The 19384-nt window shown below is 38.7% G+C and overlaps 1 protein-coding gene across 7 annotated transcripts in view; it reads right to left on the bottom strand.

Annotated features, from left to right (window-relative positions):
• Window positions 1-19384, bottom strand: part of MARK1 (microtubule affinity regulating kinase 1) — a 62283-nt gene that overhangs the window by 31247 nt on the left and 11652 nt on the right. For all 7 annotated transcript variants that reach the window (XM_055725830.1, XM_055725834.1, XM_055725831.1 and 4 more), the window contains exons 2-3: window positions 5790-5993; window positions 5052-5105 (exon numbers count right to left, since the gene is read on the bottom strand). In XM_055725830.1, coding sequence (XP_055581805.1) covers window positions 5052-5105; window positions 5790-5993 — 258 coding nt within the window. The remainder of the gene's footprint in view (window positions 1-5051; window positions 5106-5789; window positions 5994-19384) is intronic.

The raw sequence follows: 19384 nt of genomic DNA, 5'->3' as shown, positions 1-19384 counted from the left end.
ATTGAAAGAATAGTTGAAATCTTGGAATCTACCTGCAGGTACCTGGCTGACTAAATCCCTTGCCCTGAGAAAAGATTAAAAAAAAAGACCCTAAGTCTTTTAGGTAAAACAAAATTCGTCTCCCAGCTGTCTGCCCACTGCTGAAACTACAGCACACAAGGCAGCCACCTTCACAGGGAGACCTATGTTCCTCAGAATTTGTATTTTGCAGTTGTTACTGGATTCTAACAAGTTCCCAGCAGCTGCTCACTTTGAAACCGACATTTTCAGATCTTTTTCTGAAGTAACTCAGGTCTAGGCACCTTGCAAATTAGGCATATGTAATTTAGGTATTCCGTAATACTGCTACATCACTAAGTCAAGCAGTTTTGCTAAAGCTGCTTGGTGTAACAAATACCTTCCAAAATACCTTCCAACCCAGGAAGAAAGAAATTACTTGAAAGGCTGAAAGAACTGAAATAATGGAACAGCACTGTGCAGAGACCACAAACACAGCCACATTACACCTTGTGTAGTTCCTGGCCCATACAGTCCAAGGGGATGTGTAAGGGTCTCTAAAATGCAGAGTGGGGAGAAAGATCACAGAAGCCTACTTCAGTACAGATGTTCAGACAGCAGAGGGGGAGTGGGATGGAAATTGGGCAAACTGTGCTCTGGAGTCCTGGTGTATATTCAGGATTTTATTTGGTCCAGTATAAATGCACATTTATACAAATTAAAAAAATGCCGGCATTCAGTCCTCCAATTTTCTCTCACAACAGAGAAACAATCTAGAAAATCCCTGAACAATGGATAACACCTGAATAAAAGCATTAATGGTGTTCAGGTGTCAGAGTACATTATTTTACTTTACAACTCTGCATTCCGTGGAGCACTGCTTTGGGAAATCACCCGCTGCCACCTTTCCTCTTGTAGAAGCATGCTGGTCATTAACACTGGTTATGTCAATAACTATGTATTTACAAATAGATGTATCTTTACACAATAGCCACTACACCCCTCAATAACACCCAGGATACATCTCTTCCTTTGTGTACAGTGGTATTAAAACAAGATCATGCCTACCTCCTACAAAAGTTTGTTAATTTTATAGAAATCTGGACAGAACAGTGAGATTAGCTCTCCTTTCACGACAAGGCAAACCATAGGATTATAAAATGCTCTATTTTACTGATAAAAAAATAGTGTGTTCAGAATTCACATGCCTCTATTTTCTTGAGCAGCAGCATACTTCTCTCTCTGAAGGTGGCAAGTGCTCCCTGACTATTGTCCCCCCATCCCACCACACACTTATAGGACTGCTCTTCATTCTTAACCAAGTGCTACCATTCAAAAAAGCTTTCGAACAAGTATCTCCTTGTTGCAAATGGGTTGTAGCCTCAGCTTCACTTAACAGTAGAGGACCGCCAGCACCATACTCAATTCATAGAACTTGGACCTATGGAAAAGGCACAAGGCTTGAACAATTGATTCCTGCTTTTCCAGTTTCATTTTCCAGGGCACAGACTGCAGAAATACAAAGACCTTCTGTCACACCATTGCTAACACTTCTAAATGCTGTCAGGTTGACATCTACATTTAAGATTTACTATTTTAAGTCACTACAATCAAAATAAAAATCTTCAGTTAACCAAAGTTTTTTCTTGCTTTGAAAGATGTGCTTGAATATGTCTCTAGTTTCCAAGTCATTACTGAGAATGGCTGTTGCAAAAAAAGCATAGCTTTCAATAGGTAACATATTGAAGTTGTTCCAAACCTTCTACTTCTTTGTTTCTGTTCTGCTTCTCTTAACAACAGAAAGAACCAAAGTTTGAGGCTTTGGATATGTTTAAAGAATAAAAAGAAGCCTGCTGACCCCTAAAAAGGGAAAATTTGAAATGCCACTTGCTAATAAAACCTATTAGGAAAGCAGCACCTTCTATTCCACTAGCAGTCTGCAGAAGACCAACGGAATGCTATTTCAGAAACATCCCTAGTGAAGCCAGTACAAGACGACACTGTAAAAGTAGCAGACATGCAGAAAATAGAACAGCTATTTTGATATAAATTCCAGTTATGATAAAACTCCAATACTTACCTTTGGGTAAAAATTACAATCATGACAGTGGAAAAAGCTAACTCAGTACAGTATGTTACTATCAAGACAGCAAGTTCACAAAAAAGCCAGCTTTGTCTTCTAAACAGGTGCTCACCGAGTAAGATGGGAACCACATACTGAACAAATTGAAAACAAAATAAAAGGCAGTGACCTTAATTCAACATTGTTTATCTATTTAAATAGATAGAGGTCCTGAAGCAAGAAATGTAATATAACTTAAGACTATCGCATTGCATGCACAAGGATGCAAAGTTAAAAATTCACGAGGTCAGCTTACTTGTGTTGTCTCCTAACATTTGATGGTTTAAGTTAAAATAACTGCATCTGTGAAGTGCCCTGCCCATACTATATGGCATAAACAACATTGGAGTGGTGAAGAACAAACTAAACACTTTCCTTGCTTTCATACCCGTGACTAACTACAGACCCAGCTTGTATGACACTTGCAGCAACTGACGTATGTGCTCAAATATTTCTGTTTACAAAACAGAACAGTGCATGAGAAGCTATGATGCCTCAACTCATTTTACTTAATTAGGTCAGTAGCAAGTACTATGGCGATACCTACTTGCACTTGGCATCCTTTATATTGTAGTGAGCAGAAAGGGGATGGTCTTGTGAATGACCCTGTACCAAAGATCCCTATATTTGTCTTGTTTGATTAACAATAACCAATAGTGGTTGAAAGCCTAAACGTTTTGCTGACCTGCATACAATTTACCCGCTTTGAAGTTCTAGAGACTGTCCTCTCAACTATGCTAATTTAGATGGGTTCACACTCAGGAGTGGTATTTTTGTGGCAGTAACACACTCCAGTATTCCCCTACAGACATTCCTTAGAAAAGTGTCTGTTCCTACTAAAACAATACTACTATTGTAGTATTCTCAACATTACCTCTTGAAATAATAAAAAAAAATAATCGACTACTTAACAATCCTATGTACAGTTAAACCTGATGACAAAATTATAAAATTTCACATTGCAGTGATACTATGTAGAACATGATCACAAACTTTATATAATAGCTCAGTGCAGAAAGAAAAACAGATGACTGCTTTCACAGAACAGAATAAGAATTTTTTATTGTTTTATTTACAATACACAAATGACCTATCAAAATACTAGCAGAAGTAATTTTAAGCATGCTGATGAACCACCCTCCCACCCTTATTTGCTTTAAAAAACTACAGCTGCTTGAATGACTGTGCAAAAAACTGTGCTTAAGCTTACTTAAAAGCTTTCAGGAAATCAATATTCAGCTTCACTCAGAATTCTCAGAAAATTGTAGGAAGCTGAAGACATTTAAAGCTTCAAAACAAAGATTATTTTTTCTGAAAATTACAATCAAAATGTTACAAAGGAAAACTTTGTACAACAAACTATCACTTTCCAGTGTAAGCAGAAGATGCATGGTATAAATATTTCTATTAGCTATTGAAGAAGAATGGAATTGTGGTTAAATGACTAAATTTAACTTCTGTCCTTAGTTCTGCCATAAGATACTTCTAACTGTACCTAAAAACGTTTCTCGTTATCAACTTCCCACTCAAAAAACAAGTTAACAGCAGCAATGTCCTATTACATGAGTATTTTGTGCGCTACTTGTACAGTGTGACAGCATCTTTTGCAGGCTATGAAAGTTTCATTGATACTTGGATTGATTTATTGAATTATTTAGTATTTTTGTGTAAAATACAATATATTTATCATTAAATCAATTATCCCAGAAGTAAGGTGTTCATGCTTAGTTTTCCAGAAAGTTTTATTATTTTTTACCCTCTCATTGCTCACCAATGAGACAAACTCACCCAGCTCTCCAAGTGTAAATACCAAGCTAGGCAGGAAACAAGCTACACGAGCAGCAAAGGATTTCCCCAATATGCTCTGTCACGTACTGCATCTGTGGGTCCCTCTTCACTAGCTCAAATATTAGCAAAGAGATTTGCTTAATACGGGATATAGGACTTAAGGATAGCAAAGCTTTTGCATGGACTCTGCACAGCAGGTTGAATTAAAAAAATAATCCTAAAGAACCCATACTCAAACAAAAATTCTACAGAAGAGAAATTAAAGCCAAGTTGGTTATAACTCCCCATAACCAAAGTTACACAATAAAATAAATGCAATGGCAGGCAGAGATAAAAGAACAGCATTAAGCCCTAGCCTCTTTCTCTCATTCTACAGCTACAGACAGCAGCAGCCTAGTATTTGTAAACAAAAAATATCCCAAATTTTTCCAATAGGCACCCTCCAGTATAACATTTCTGTGCTTCAGCTAAAACCAAACATATGTATAGTTAAATAGTAAAAAACTCCAAATCAAACAAAAAAACCCCCAAGGTTTTGTCAAAACAGTTACTGTAATGGTTATGAAGGATTCTGAGTTTCTATCTACAGGCATGAACAAGAATGTTCTGATTACATTCAGTCATTTTGTCAATTTAGTACATGAAAAGTAATGCCAAAGGTCCCTGGAGTCTGACAGATGTTTTATTCAAGTTGAAATAATATAAAAACAAAGGTAAAAACCCCCAAACATTAAAGCCATGAAAACTGTCACTCTTACAAGTCCACAAAAAACAATTACGACATTAAAGAAAAACCCAAGAAAAATACTATCTTTAACAGCATTACATCTTGATTTAGTATTAAGACAAACTACTTATGTTCCTAATTAGATACAAATTTTATTGTCTGCAAAAAGTAAAGCTTTTGGAGGAAGGAAGAGCAAAGAAGCAATGCTTAGACAGGAACCACACAGAATAACTGCTCTCAGAAAAACTGCACATGCACACTACAGCAAAGACAGTAGCATACTGCTGTCTCCCAAGGCCATATGTACACAAAGATGGGTGTTTAGCAAAGTAAAGGGACCAAATATTTTTGTCAAGTAAATAAAAGATCACAGTTCAACTGTTTATAGAATTTCAGATATTATGGTGTATTTCTTACCTTTTGCAGACTAGTAGGATTTAGCTGGGTTTTATCTATTATTTTCACAGCAACCTTGAGGAAAAAAACAACCAACCATGGATTATTAAACTCAGAAAAAAGTTTGAACAAAAATATACTGCATGGATGTGCCTCTATGACATGCATATATATCTGCTTTTATGTATTTTACCACACAAAATTTCCTCACCTATTGGGATCTACCAGCAGGAGCTCAGAACTTTGCCACCCAATGATACCACCAAGGAATCAGTTTTATACTTCTGTCAGTGTTTGGACAGAACAATGTTATCTTGTCCACTGCAAAACCAGGCCCCCCAAACACAAGATCAATGTATCAATAGATTTCAATATCAAGGTTCTATAGATTATAAATATCAATGAAATTATCTATCAATAGATTTCTCTTTGGTTTTGGAAATACTTGGGGATGAACAGGTGCCCTCCCAGGCCCAAAATATCCCTTGATATGCATCAAACTTTTTGTTCTCTTCACCAAGAGGTTACATTTTAAAAAAAGAGGCGAGTGGTTAGAGGGAGAAAACTCGGGCACCTCAGGTAACTTTTCCTATATCCTGAAACAGCCTCTTTGCATCTTCCTTTATGATGACAAAAAATGTGCTTTTTCTATTCAGAAGAGAAAGGTAAAACAATAGCAGAAATACTTATTATAAAGATAGCCAAAGAGAATATAAAAAACACTGTCAGTATTTTTTTTTTCTTTTTTGGAAGGCTTACCTCTCTTCCAGTAAGTACATGTCTTGCCAGTTTCACTTTGGCAAAATTTCCTTTTCCTATTGTTTTCAGTAAGCGATAATTTCCAATGTGAGGATGCTCTTCATTGGTAGACGTAATGGAGTTTCTACATCGGGGAATGTTCTGTCTGCTACTTGACTTGATAGGCTGGACATGTGGTTCAGTGTATCCATCCACAGAGGTATGCTGGAAAGCAGATAAAACAGTTGCAAATTTAGCTACTTGGATTTTAGACAGTTGCAGCAGAATAGACTAAAAGCATAACAAGGTGTAAAGGGAAGTAATTTATTTACTTTCACCATATAATTACTAATTTTGGATGGTAGCCTAAGCAGAATATGCTGTCTTTGGGCTGAGTTTGATGCATGTCTCAAGAAAAAAAAGTCTGCAGAAAGATTCTATCAGCTCCTAAAGTAAAACAAGGAACATCTAGGCAGTAATCAACAAACCATTGCAGACTTTTTTTAAATATGGAACTATGCCAAGCTACACACTATACCACTATGTTGCAAATAAACTTGTCTAATCATAACCAAATTTAGTGTTTTAAAAATACACAGTACAAAAAAATACTTGTACTTTGGCATATTTGGAAACAAGGGTTCACTCAAATTTTTTTTCTTAACTTTCTTCACTTGAACAACATTACGAGAAAGATTTTTTGAGGTAAGTTTTGCTCCCTAAACCTTGGAAGTCACAGAAGTTCTCATTCAAGTGACAAATAACTTACATCTTTATTTAAAAATAATAATTTATTCTTAAAAAGAAAACTCCACAATATCTTGAAAACATACTTTAAATCTCAAAAAGTCTGAAGAACTAAAAGGATGTTATTTTTAATGCATGCCAACCCATCATCCCACATTAAATGTTAGTCACCAAAATCAGCAGTGCTTCTGTACTCTTTTAACTTCCAAGTATGTAAGAGGCAAGATAGAGATGGGGCTTGGAAATGTTCCAAGGAGAAACCAAAGTAAAGGAAGATGTCAATGGGGTGTTAAGTGTTTCAGTATTTCAAATGCTTTCTATGATTAGCGGCAGATGGGTACAAATGTTTAACAAGTAAAATTTAGCCTCTAATCTTATAGATTTTAAGGCAGGCAAAAACTGTAGGTAGAAACAGTGTCTTCTCAGACTAGTTTTTAGATTTGTAACAGAAAGCCATGCTTACTCCTAGGCCACTCAGTTCCTGCTAAGCATCAAGCACCAACAAAACTCAAGGCACCTTCATATTTTCCCATTATTCACTGCTTCAATCAAAAAGTGGGTATCTCAATATCTCTGTGCAGAGCACTAACTGAGCCTGTTCCTTTACAGACCAAAGATTTCAAGATCTTTGACCTTAAGCTGAGAGCAGAGTCAGAGGAGCACTCAGCGCCTCAGCACTGGGAGGTTCCACTGTTCCACCCAGTACCCCAGCCTAACGCTGGTCTATGCTGATATCACCTGTCATTCCTTAGACAAGTAATTATTTTCTTACACAAAACACATTTTAAAGCACTGCTTCCAACTTCTATGTGTATTTATTATAGACCAAAGTCAATCCTCTCCTGTAAACACCCATGCTTACAGATAGTCCCACTGAGCCAAGCAGAGTTATTTCAGGACATAAGGACTAGTAGAGTTGGGAAAACTAGCAAACAGCTGCAACACAACCGGAAAAAACAAGGAATATATCACAACCTGAATATTCTTCCCAAATGTAGCACAACACTGCTTACATCACCTCCAGCATTATTAATTCACTATGCCAGAAGGAGGGTCCTAAATAGAATTTTCTGTTGGTCTTCATTACCCACGTCTCTGCAAAATACTACTTTACCCCCACTGATAAACTGTTTTCCAAATCACTGCAGAACCAAGCAAGCCAGGCATGTTTAGATTCAGCATATCAGACAAATTTATTCAACCATGAAATAACATGCTAGCAATAGTATTTATCCTTTAGAAGCACATAATTAAAATACTTTCTTTGGGCTTGGAAAGAGAGGATCAGAAGGACATCTCCAGGCAAAGAGGCTTTGAAACATTCCTTCAACATTGGACACTAGTCGTACATGCAATAAACCAGAGCCCAAGTAGAAGTCTTGCCTAAGACAACACCCTGCAATATCAATATTTGTATGGTGCTAATAATGAATATTATAGCTGTACCTAGAACCCCATCCAGAGCTACAGCACTATGCTACACAAACAAGTTTTAGAAGTCTTTAAGCCTGTTCATGCACAGAATTAGATCTTCACTACTTGAAATAAAATGCCTACCAGAAGTACTAGCAACCCTAATACCAATTGCCAGTTTCACACGTTTCAGAGGATTAGCCTACTTCCAGTAGATACCTGAAGGTATCTTTCAGATAAACAGTTGGATAGGCAAGCAAAACCAATGCCACAGGCAAAGCAAAAGATGGCTTCACAGGACAGATCATCTTCACGCAGATTTAACAGGGAAAGCAGTTATTTAATCATGATGACAATGTAACACAGAACAAAATCCAAAGAGAAAAAAAATAAAGAAGGTTCATGGTCATGACAGTTCTGGATTTTGGTCTTTACGGGACAGAAAAAATGAAGCCCTCTGGATAGTTTCTTAATTATTCCCTCTTAGACAGACTTATCTTCAGAGTCAACCATTCTCCCCAGCTATGCCCAAGGATGACAGAAAATATGCATAAAGGCAGCCAAGTTTCTTAGTTTGTGAGCCACATATATATAGCATTTCTGAATTTGAACAGCACTGAATGAAATTCCAATTATTATTCTTAAGTCTTGCAACAGGCCTCCCTTTTGCACATAAACAGCTTGCTATTGTTGGAAAGTACGGAGGAATTTAAACTAGAAACTCATGAACTTCTAGAAATCAGCATTCAACAAAATCCAAACATAACAAAGTTAAGATGTTGAAAAAACCAACCAAGTTAGGTCAAATAACGGTATCTCAGAGATTATTTCCAAACAATGTTAAAGCTGAATTCCACAGAAGCATGCAATATCCACACTGCCTAGAAAGACAGGCTACGTAGTTTTAAGATCTTTCTGGTCCATTACAATACATTCATTCATTACACATCAGCTACTACGTGACTATTTAAAAACGCCATTTCAGAAGAAAAAACTCTGAATTCTGAGAAGTTTTTCAGGGTGCTGGAAACAAGTGGGCTGTAAAAACCAACATGCTCCTTGAAGTTCACTGCCATCTAAACCAATTCCAGCTAACAACCTTCATTTCCTACACAGGATTTTAATTAGGGATTCTGATATTTCTCTAGCTACACTGATAATATATCTTTATATGTACATATGTAATGTAGTGGGAAACACTGTCTTACTAGGATATCATAAACATGACTCCCTGTATGTTGTTTATGTCACTGTTAAATAAAATGTCTAGAAATAAACACATAAAAATTAGATGTTTCTTAAAATAAAATGCAATTTTAAACAAAAAAAGGTGCAGTAGTGACAAAAGTTTAGAGCTGAAACAGTACATTAGAACAGCAATTTAGGTATTTTTCACATTAGTCAAGTGTTTTTAAAAAAATAAAGGAAGAGCACATACAAAACATTTACCACCTTTTCAGAAATCTCAGAAGAGTAATTCTAGTATTCAATTTTAGATTGCGACTGAAGAGAGCTCAATTAACAGTTATTACTCCTAACTAAGGTTGTTTCTGACACATTCCATTAGTGTTATTACAGAAAGTCAGTGGCATTAAAATCACAAGAGATTGACCCATTGCTTCCCGAAGACTCAAAGCTATCGTCTTCCCCAAAGCAGTTTTGCGAAAGCAAGATGACCCAATGCCCAATACATTATCTCTGAGAAAGTGCAGAATAAATACCCGCACCAAGCAGATACAACACGTGTGGTCTACTACTTATTCAGCGTCCTTTAGTCACTCACCTAGCCACTGGAGTAGTATTCTCACAGATTATACACCATAATTAAACTTATATCATCACATATATTAACTGCGCTTACAGCTTAGTCTGAAATAGTCCCCCAAACCATTCTGGCCACCAAACGACACAGCCTTTCTCAATCAAACAACACCAAACGCCTCTATAGTCCTTCTGAGTAATAGGATAACTTCTACACATTGACCTGCCTACAAATACACCTCATATGATTAAGCAAACATCTTAGTCCTGAATTTTCCCCTTCTTGAATTACTGCAAGGCAAATTCCTTGGTACAGTCAGCCCATGGAAGCAAAGTATGCACATGAGGTGCTAAAAAAAGCACATCATCACACTTCCTCTTCTCAGTATTATCTCCAGTTCTGAACTTATGCTTCTTACAGCCAATTTTTATATTCATAGCTCCAAACATTTTCAAGCATGTGCCATACACATGAGCATTTGTAACAGCTGTCATGTTTTGCAAGGTAATCAAAACAGCTAGCCCAGACAGAGGGAGGCTGAAGAGTTTAGAAGACAGTCTTCTGAACAGCTCTCATCTGCCACAGCTTTGATTCACAATTCAGGGGAAGGAAAGGGGAGAAAGATGAGAAGTAATGTCCTGGATGTCCAGCTGTTTTCATGTTTTAACTGCTTGCTATCCCTAACTATTCCTTTAGGACCCAGGAACTTCTAGCAAACCACCTCAAACAAATATTTTTTTTCCCCCTCTGAAGTAACAATCAAAGTAAAGTAGAACCACCACATTTTTTGAATGATCTCAGTAAACCTCAATGTAGGAACCAACAAAAATGTTCACATCAGCTTGTTCTGCATCACATACCAAAAGCACCCAGAGGGTCAGGTTTACAGGTATGAAGCATCATGCAACTCTGAACTGCACAAGATGATGATGGTACGTGATCCATCAGCTACTGCCAGAAGAAGGGGATTCACTCCTCTCCCAGGTAAACCTCACATCTGCACAAACCCACAGCTTACCCTTGCCACATGTACCCGTTGCATCATACTACAATTACTAAAGCCCCTCTGATCTCAATCAAAACATTAATAGATCACTATCTACTCTAATTTTTTGTCTCTCCGAGACATGTGAAAAGTGCTTTGGAGGAGGCAACTAAAAGTCTGAATGCATGTACGTGTGATTCTTTTCATAATTTTTATCAGCAATTAAAAGCATGTTAGACTGGGAACGTGTGATAGAAACTTGGTTATTAAAAAAAACCCCAAAGCCAAAGCAATCAACCTACTCCACTGAAACAGGATAATATGAAGGACTTGGCTCAGAAAACCCCATGAAACAAGCAAACACACAGAGTGAGTGGAAAAAGTATATATAGATTTTAAATCAGATACCAAGGTCAACGCATGCCAGACAGAACAGAATCAGACAAAACCGTGATGTTTGTCTTTAACTTACATGCATACCCTGAACCTATTCACAGAGGCTTTCCAGAGGTGTACACAGAAAATAATCACACACATGCATGTGCATCTTGCTGTTTCTATCAGATTTACATAATATGTAGGAATTCCAGGCATGAACTTTTGAAAGTGCTTGAAGCTATCAACAATAAGAAACAAAGACTTTGAATAAAGCTGGCCTCAGTCAAGCATATGGAAACATTTAATTAACTGACGCTGTAACTCTGAAAAGCATTTTGTAAAACTTTTTTTAAAATCCAAACTATAACCATGGACTTCAATATATAGTATCAAGTGAGTTATTAAACAAATTAACTTCCCCTTACTCTTCCTTTTTTTTTTAATCTCTTTCCTTTTCTTCCCAATTGTAATAGCCTGTATTTAAAAAAAAAACAAACAACAAAACATCTTCAAAGCTAATAGTAAAACACTTCTATAGCAAGGTGAAATACAATCCCTTAACGTCAATACACAATGAAGATTCTTTTCTAAAAGCATACATACACACTTGTGATAGGCAAAATTACACTGAGCACCGAGTAAATCTTATCCTGTGCTTGTTACTATGGTACCTAAGCCCCTTAGAAGTTTTGATGGGTTTTTTTTTTGTTTGTTTCGTTTGGGGGGTTTGTTTGTTTAGGTGCTGAACATAGCTTTTTTTTTTTTTTGACATATCAGAAATAAGTTTGCTAACTTGGAGACAGAATTATTTTTCTAATCACAAACTACACAGCATGCAGTGTTTACAACTCTGTACTTGAAGCAATCTAGGACAGAAAACTGAGCCCATGATCTACCAGTGCAGGGCCAGACACAGCTAATTGTTTCAAGAGTTTACACACAAGGTTCTTCAGAATACTTGCAATTTCCATACAGTGACACTAAGCTGTCAAAAATCCTGTCCATGTTGTAGTAAGCTTGCTCACCGGTTTTGTTTTTTGGTTTGTTTTTTTTTTTTTAAAGCACAGCAGTGATGTCTCATGGAAGGGTGGAGTTCATTATCACATAGAATGACAGATACTTTTTATTTCAAGGATAAAAACACAAACAAAAAAAGGCACTGGTCCTCTCCTGAAAAGTCAGTCAAAACATTTCAGAAAAACAAATGCCTTCACAGCATTAAATCAGGTCTGGTCACCGAACTCAGCTAACACGCTTCCTCCTCTGGCTGGGCCCGCAGCCCTCAGCCTGGCCAGGGGGCAGGTGCAGAAGAACAGGACCTTCCTGCCTTTGTTCCATTTCACTCGGAATTGGCACAGTTCTTTCAACCTGGCACTTTCCTTCCTGACTCATCCCAAACACACAAACAAGATTTTCCAGGACTAATTCAGGACAGTCAGCCCATATCATCTCCATTAACTGCTACAACAAAAACTGAACCCTCCCTGTAGCCCTGGTGAAAAATGAAACTGGCCAGCTAAAAGCTGCTGCAGTAAACCACAGGCGGAACTGCGTGGGGGCAAAAAATATATTTATTTTTTTCCTAAAATCCTCTTCCATTTACTCACTTTTGTCATTTGCTATAATACTAGAAGCTACAGTCAGCCCTACCAAGCAAAGGAGTAAAACATTTCCTTTCTTGTCAAAATAAAACAGTTCACATCCTTCACCCATGAAACCTACATGAACCTGTGTTTTTGAAGAACAGCACTTGCAGGAGGGGGGGAAGGAAGGAGAAAAGCTATTCCTGCTCCAGCCTCCTGCATGCATTTGAACACTGCCCTTCACAAAGAGAGAGTTCTTTCAATATTTTTTGCCTTTCCTCAAGAGGTGATCAGTTTAACCTCACCAGTCTTTGACTATTTTTTGTTGCATCTTCAAACCTGCCAGCACAGAGCTCCCAGTGCGTGTTCCCAACTGACCCAGGACATCCTGCCAGCACCCGGGAACACAGGCAGCTACAGAGCGCTGCTGCTGAATGCCACAGCACTCACAATTTTCTCAAAAACCCACAGTAAAACAACAACAACAAAAAAGAAATGCTAGTGTTGATCGTTAATTGAACCAACCAAACAAGAACAGGAACACACCCAGAAAGCGAAACTTCTGGCAAAGGAAGCTTGCAGGAGTTTTTATTGCACTTACAAATGATGCAGCCAGGTCATTTTTTCAACTGGCCTGATGAAAGGCAGGAGAAGAGAGACATGAAAAAATTTACAGTTCAGGATTACGTCAAGCTCAGAGAGCTTCTCAAACATTTGCAGGAATACAAGAAGTGGAGACTACTTTAATATCAAACTTCAAAACAGAGGGAAGAAAAGCTGTTTCTTCAGTCTGGAGACTACAATCAGGAAACCTGAGGCTTGCCTCCAGACGAGAACAGCAGCAAGAGGCAAGGTTTACTCACAAAAGAGTGACCTGATTATAGCACCAAGTGTCTCTGACACTCATGATCAAACAACCAGTCTTCTGGGCCAGCTGAGGTTCTTTCTACAGAAGGAAAGCGTACATGCAGCTAATTGGGACCAGGCTCTGAATTCTAACTCATTCTTTCTCTCAAAGTTTATGAAATGGGAATTTCTTCCTTGCCGACTGCATACCTAAAACAACTCTGGAAGAGTCCACACGTGGCATGATGGTCTTGGTGGTATCTAGTTCATTTTCACTTATGACCCCATCAACAATAAGGCCATATCTTTTGTCTTAACAGTACACAGTGCTTTGGTATACACCATGTATGCAATCATTGCACTAGGATTAAATCACAATGGAGCTATACTCCATCCATTAGAACACAGACCATGGGCCCAATGAAACAGAAACAAATGGCAAACTATTGATGTTAATGCCCGCATTGTACAGAACAACAAGGATTTATTTGTGAGAGCAACACTATCAAAGCCCAAGACATTTGTCTTCATACTGAACAAAGTGTCATTTAGAAATACATCCTGATGAAACCCCTGGAACTGTACCTGTATATATTGGAAAAACACGTGCTTGTATGAGAACCCTTTGTGATTTTATACTTGTAGATAACATTACTGTAGATACAAGTAATCACTCAAATATTTGTGTTTGTAGCTTTACTAAAATTATGGGGGGTAAATATTTGTGTTTGTAGCTTTACTAAAATTATGGGGGGTGACTTAATTATTCAGCCCCTGTTGCTTCTTATCAATTATTATAATCTAACTATACACTGAGTCAAGATTTATTGCCTACCCCCATCAGAATGAACCTTACATCGATGAAGAAACTACTGCAACAAGATGATCTGTGTAAACTGCTAGAACATGTCCAAAACAACGGACACAAAATTCTAATCAACATTCATCATGATACAGAAGAGATACACTGTGTCTTGGAAAGAGTGAAGAAGGATGGAGAGCACACTGGTGGGAAACGCTTCTTGGATGGTCACTGACAGCAACAGGACTTTTTAATTTCACGTTTCACTCAGCCATGATTTTACTAACTCTGACTTTAGTATGTCTGTTACTTATAAATATATTATATATAAAGATCTGCTACATCATAAAACATATAATCCAACTTCAACCATCCAAACCATGCAAATTAGCACATTACAAAGAGCAGTGCTTGACTATCTACTTACTGTGGGTCTGTAAGTGTACAAACTACGAATATACTACTTATGGCACAGAGGCAAAAGGTGACCACACCACCACTCTGTGAGGGTAAGATGAGTTGACTATAGTCATGGGGTGGAGTGTGGTGGTGTGCTCCCCCCCTCTCTCCATCCTGACCTTTGTTTCTGTGACAATGCTCAAATGATAACCACCTGCGGCCATCAAAATGGATGTGTCTGGTTGGGATGGCTGTATCTGACTCAAAGTGGATTCAGGGGGACATAGATAACGATACGATAGCTAGCCAAGGGCTAATCTGAACAGTGTGCCCACTTAACAGTGCTGGTCAAGGTCTGACTCAAGCCATGTTTGAAAGAAACTAACTTCTGTAGTCAGTATGCAAAGATGACCATTACTCCATGAACAGTGGACAGCCCAGGGACCATTGAGCACTCCTGCATGGCAGCAGGCTGCAGGCCATGATCTCCCCTTGCGTAGGGACGCCTCCCAGGGTTACTCCTTGAGGCTGAGAGATTCCTTGCCGCAACAGATTCTCTGTAAGTGATTAACAGCATGCTAAACTTTGAAATCCTAGCTAAGTAACATAGAGGACTGATAAACTGTTGACCAAGTCTAAGACTAAGTCTGGACCTAGCCACACCTAAACTCCCCTCTGAGAAGGAGTTTAGAACACAAGGGCGTCCTTTCTGAACCTCAGGACTCAACAGGAGGACCTCCCTGACAGTTCTGTCTGACCCTGTCCTCTGTGCAGTAAATAATCAAGTATACCTTGCCAGCAAATCTTGTTAAACCACTGTTGCATTTACTATCAAACTTTGTTGAATCACTGTTTTATACCAATAAATATATTGCTACTTGTCTCTTCTGAGTGAAGTGCATCAGTCCATCCATGACAGCTGGCTGCTGAAGCCAACCCAACACTGCTCACATGCCTGCACCCACTTACAAGCACACTACCACTGGGGTGGCAGGACGGAAAGGCAAACCAGAGAAAACATAGCAACTCCTCTGCCGGGGTAACCTCCAGCTCCCTGAGCATGTGTACCCACAGACAGTTTCCCAAGCACCGGTGCAGGCCCAAGGAGGAAGGGGAACATCCAGTACTGGGAAGAGAGGGCCACATGTTAAGCTCTGCTGGAACCACACTGTCAGGACAGGAACAACATGGGAAAGAAAACTGATCACACCGCTTTTCTTGATAATCCAGAGGCAAATTGACACCAGTAGTGAAACTTTAGCTAGGAGATACTTATTCCCATTCTAAAACAAGGTAAAACCCCAGAAAGACGACAGAAAAAAAAACCAACAAAAACCACCAACCCTCAAACCAAACAAAAGAAATACCACAAACAAGTTAGCAGACTTGCTTGTTTGTGTTGTTTACCTGCACTGGGTGTGTGAGACAGAAGAGCAGACAATGTGAGCTTAAGAAGCTACCTTTTAGAAGTGACATGCATGGGCAAAGCACCTGTAACATTTCCACTACATAAAAGAGAAAATGAAGTTACTACTTAGCAAAGTGGACAGCATTTCCAAAGTCTTTACAGCCCCATTACTGGATTCATCCAATGATACATCCATCGAGACAGATCACCATCTTATTTTGCAGACTATTTTACCTCAAGGTCTTACTAACTATCTGGAGTAAAGCCTGCTTCTAAAAAGTGATAAGATGATCAATTAACATATCCAACCTGATAGCAATATAACCTAATTGATGCACACATGTCCTAGAAAGGAAACTGTGGGGCAGTACAGGACTCTGAGGAACATGTCAAGCTATGCTTCAAACAAAGTTACCCAATATTCAGGAGGATTTTCCAGTATTCTTTTGACATAGGGATCTCGGAAGTCTAAACTAAAGGGTACGGAGACTCATCTTAATTAATATTTCCCTTCATACAATACAGTACATACAACACAAATGTATTTAAAGTAGTTGGGCAACCAGTTAATTTGAGAATTAGAAGAGGAAAAAAAATGCATGGACCTACAGTAAATTACCAGGGCCTCTCTCATCCCTTCCACAGGAGATACGGCCTTCAAGGGAGGGGCAGGGAATTCTTCCTCACCTGGAAAGCACTTTCAGGGATGGCCTCTTGCACTAGAGCATACTAGCTTAGTTTCTTCACCTTCAAGGCCTGATAATATTTTCTGTTCCATCTCTCTGCAGCAAGGCCTCCTCATGTCATTAACAAGTCTTACCTCAGAAGGCTGAAGTGCAGAGTGCCTACTGGACCCCATCTGCCAAGGAGATGCAATTTAATATTTAAGCCAGGATACAATCAGACTCAGCATTCTGCAGACATTAGGTTTTTTTTCATAAGCATAGATACAAAGGTTGCCTCTGAGTAGTAACACATATTTTGGCACACAAAACCAGCCACCTTCGTAAGAGGAAGAAACACCTTAAGATGGTGTAGGACACTTCTACCGATGAGCCTGCACTCAAGCAGCATTCAGTTACAATGGTTTTGTCTACCAAGAACAGTCTAGCAGAGTCTGATCTGACAGCAGGAGCCACAGGTGAAGTAAGTTATAAGGACCTCACTAAACTTGGTCTTCTGAAAGCATAACCCATGTTTTACACACAGAGCAAGATTACGATGATGTATCCAAGCAAGCTGATGTAATGGGACATGGTGAACTCAAAGGAAAAAAACCAAAGCAAGATGAAGACAGTCTTCTGCTGAGTGCTCTCTGCCCCGTTTTTGATATAAGTGTTAATTAACAGAACAAATAAAATGTCCTTAGTTGGGCTGTAGTAACTATTTACCTTTATGTGGATAATGCTACACCACATTTCAACTCAGCAAACACATTCCCAGCCTTGCACAGATTTATGCTTAACTTTAAGCTGTCCAAACACTGTATGCCCCTTGGACCTGCTCATATCTTATGATCAAAGAGTGTGCTCTACAGAGAGCTCAGACTACAGTCTCCTCAGAGCCCTATTCAACCACCTATTTTAACCTTTGAGCTTCAATTATTTATGATCACAGACTACCATGATTTAGCACTTCAGAAATATATGCAACTGGGAAGCTAAATTGAAAAAAAGGAAAAGAAAAAGCAAACAGCAGCAACATGCCTCAAAGATTTTGCGAAGTATGTAACATAGCTAGAAAAAAAGAATGTATTTCTTTGTATGTTTTACACCGGCAAACACGGTAATACAGTAGATAATTAACACTGACAATCACACATATACTGCAGATATCTGTCAATGTACTGAATTCAAACCATAAACAGAAATCATGTGTGAGTATAGCTGAGATGTAAATGCCAAGCACAAAAAAAAGAATGAACAAATGAAATACTCTACGTTATGTAAATCAGCAAAGGAATTGAAAGAAAAAACATCACAGGATACAAAGAAAATCCTAAAAACAATAGATGCTGGATTTCCCCAGCCCATTAAAATAAAAAGGTCAGAAAATATGGAAGAAATAATGTACATGTATATAGATAAAGCTTAAGAATACAAGCAAAAGAATTCATGATTAAAGGGTTGAACAAAAACTAACATGTATTCAAAATATATAGTCATTAAAACAAGCAGCCAATCCAACAGAAAGTAAAAAAAATAATAAAACCAAAAAGTATGACTTTCTCTCTTGAGTCTTTGACAATCAGTGGGTGAGGAATCCCAGATGCCCAGCTATGGTCCTTAGACAGTACCCCAGCCTGCAAGCTGTCAAAGTCAGGCATTTCCAGACTTCTTTACCTACACTGTGAGGTACAGCAAAGAGAATCACAGAACGGTTTGGGTTGGAAGGGCCCTTAAAGACCACCTAGTCCCAACCCCCTTGCCGTGGCCAGGGACACCTTCCACTAGACCAGGTTGTTGCAAGACTCATTCAAACTGGCCTTGACCCCTGCAGGGATGGGGCACCCACAGCTTCTCTGGGTACCTGTTCCAGTGCCTCACCACCCTCACAGTAAAGAATTTCTTCCTCAAATCTAATCTAAGTCTACCCTCTTTCAGTTTAAATTCCATTTAAATTAATTTGATTTAAATAACCAGTAGCAGCAATGGTGGCCTCCAGCCCACCATTAGCAGTGGTAATTTGGTTCTGGCCTGAGCCGGACATCAAAACAGTTTGGGTAACACTAAAGCAACAAGTCTTACAGTCTGCAAATCTCAAATTGAGGTGACTTACCTAATCCAATGCTCTCTCATATTAAAATAGGAATTAATTTGATTCAGCCTTAAAGAAAAGGCAGGAAAGCAGAGAAGTCACAGGAACCCAAGGACAATGTCAGCAGGTGACAGGGACTATCAATCTCTGTACCAGCAACTGAGAATCCATCCTCAAAACCTTAAAAGAAAGTCACCCTTATGCAGACTTCAAATGGACATCACTGAATTATTCCAAGTCTTAGGATGGGTCAGACAGCAGTGTTATGTTCTTTCTTCCACCATCAGCCTGCCAAGGGCCCCTCTCAGTCCTCAGATTGCTCTCTGCCTCGTAAGAGATGAGGAAATCCACAGCACTGTAAGAGAGACGATCACATATCCCCTTGTGCCATGTTATGATCCCTGAATTATCACAGGCTCACTGGAAGCTCCGTCTGTAATATTTTTCCTTAATTTACCAAACTAACTAGAACCCTTCTGATCCCAGGGGATGAGAGCTATCGCATTAAATATCCTTCTCATTTCACCAAGCAGCTA

The sequence above is a fragment of the Falco cherrug genome, chromosome 13 (assembly GCF_023634085.1).
Source record: "Falco cherrug isolate bFalChe1 chromosome 13, bFalChe1.pri, whole genome shotgun sequence".
In the NCBI taxonomy this organism is placed as follows: domain Eukaryota; kingdom Metazoa; phylum Chordata; class Aves; order Falconiformes; family Falconidae; genus Falco; species Falco cherrug.
This window is presented reverse-complemented; position numbering and strand designations above follow the sequence as displayed.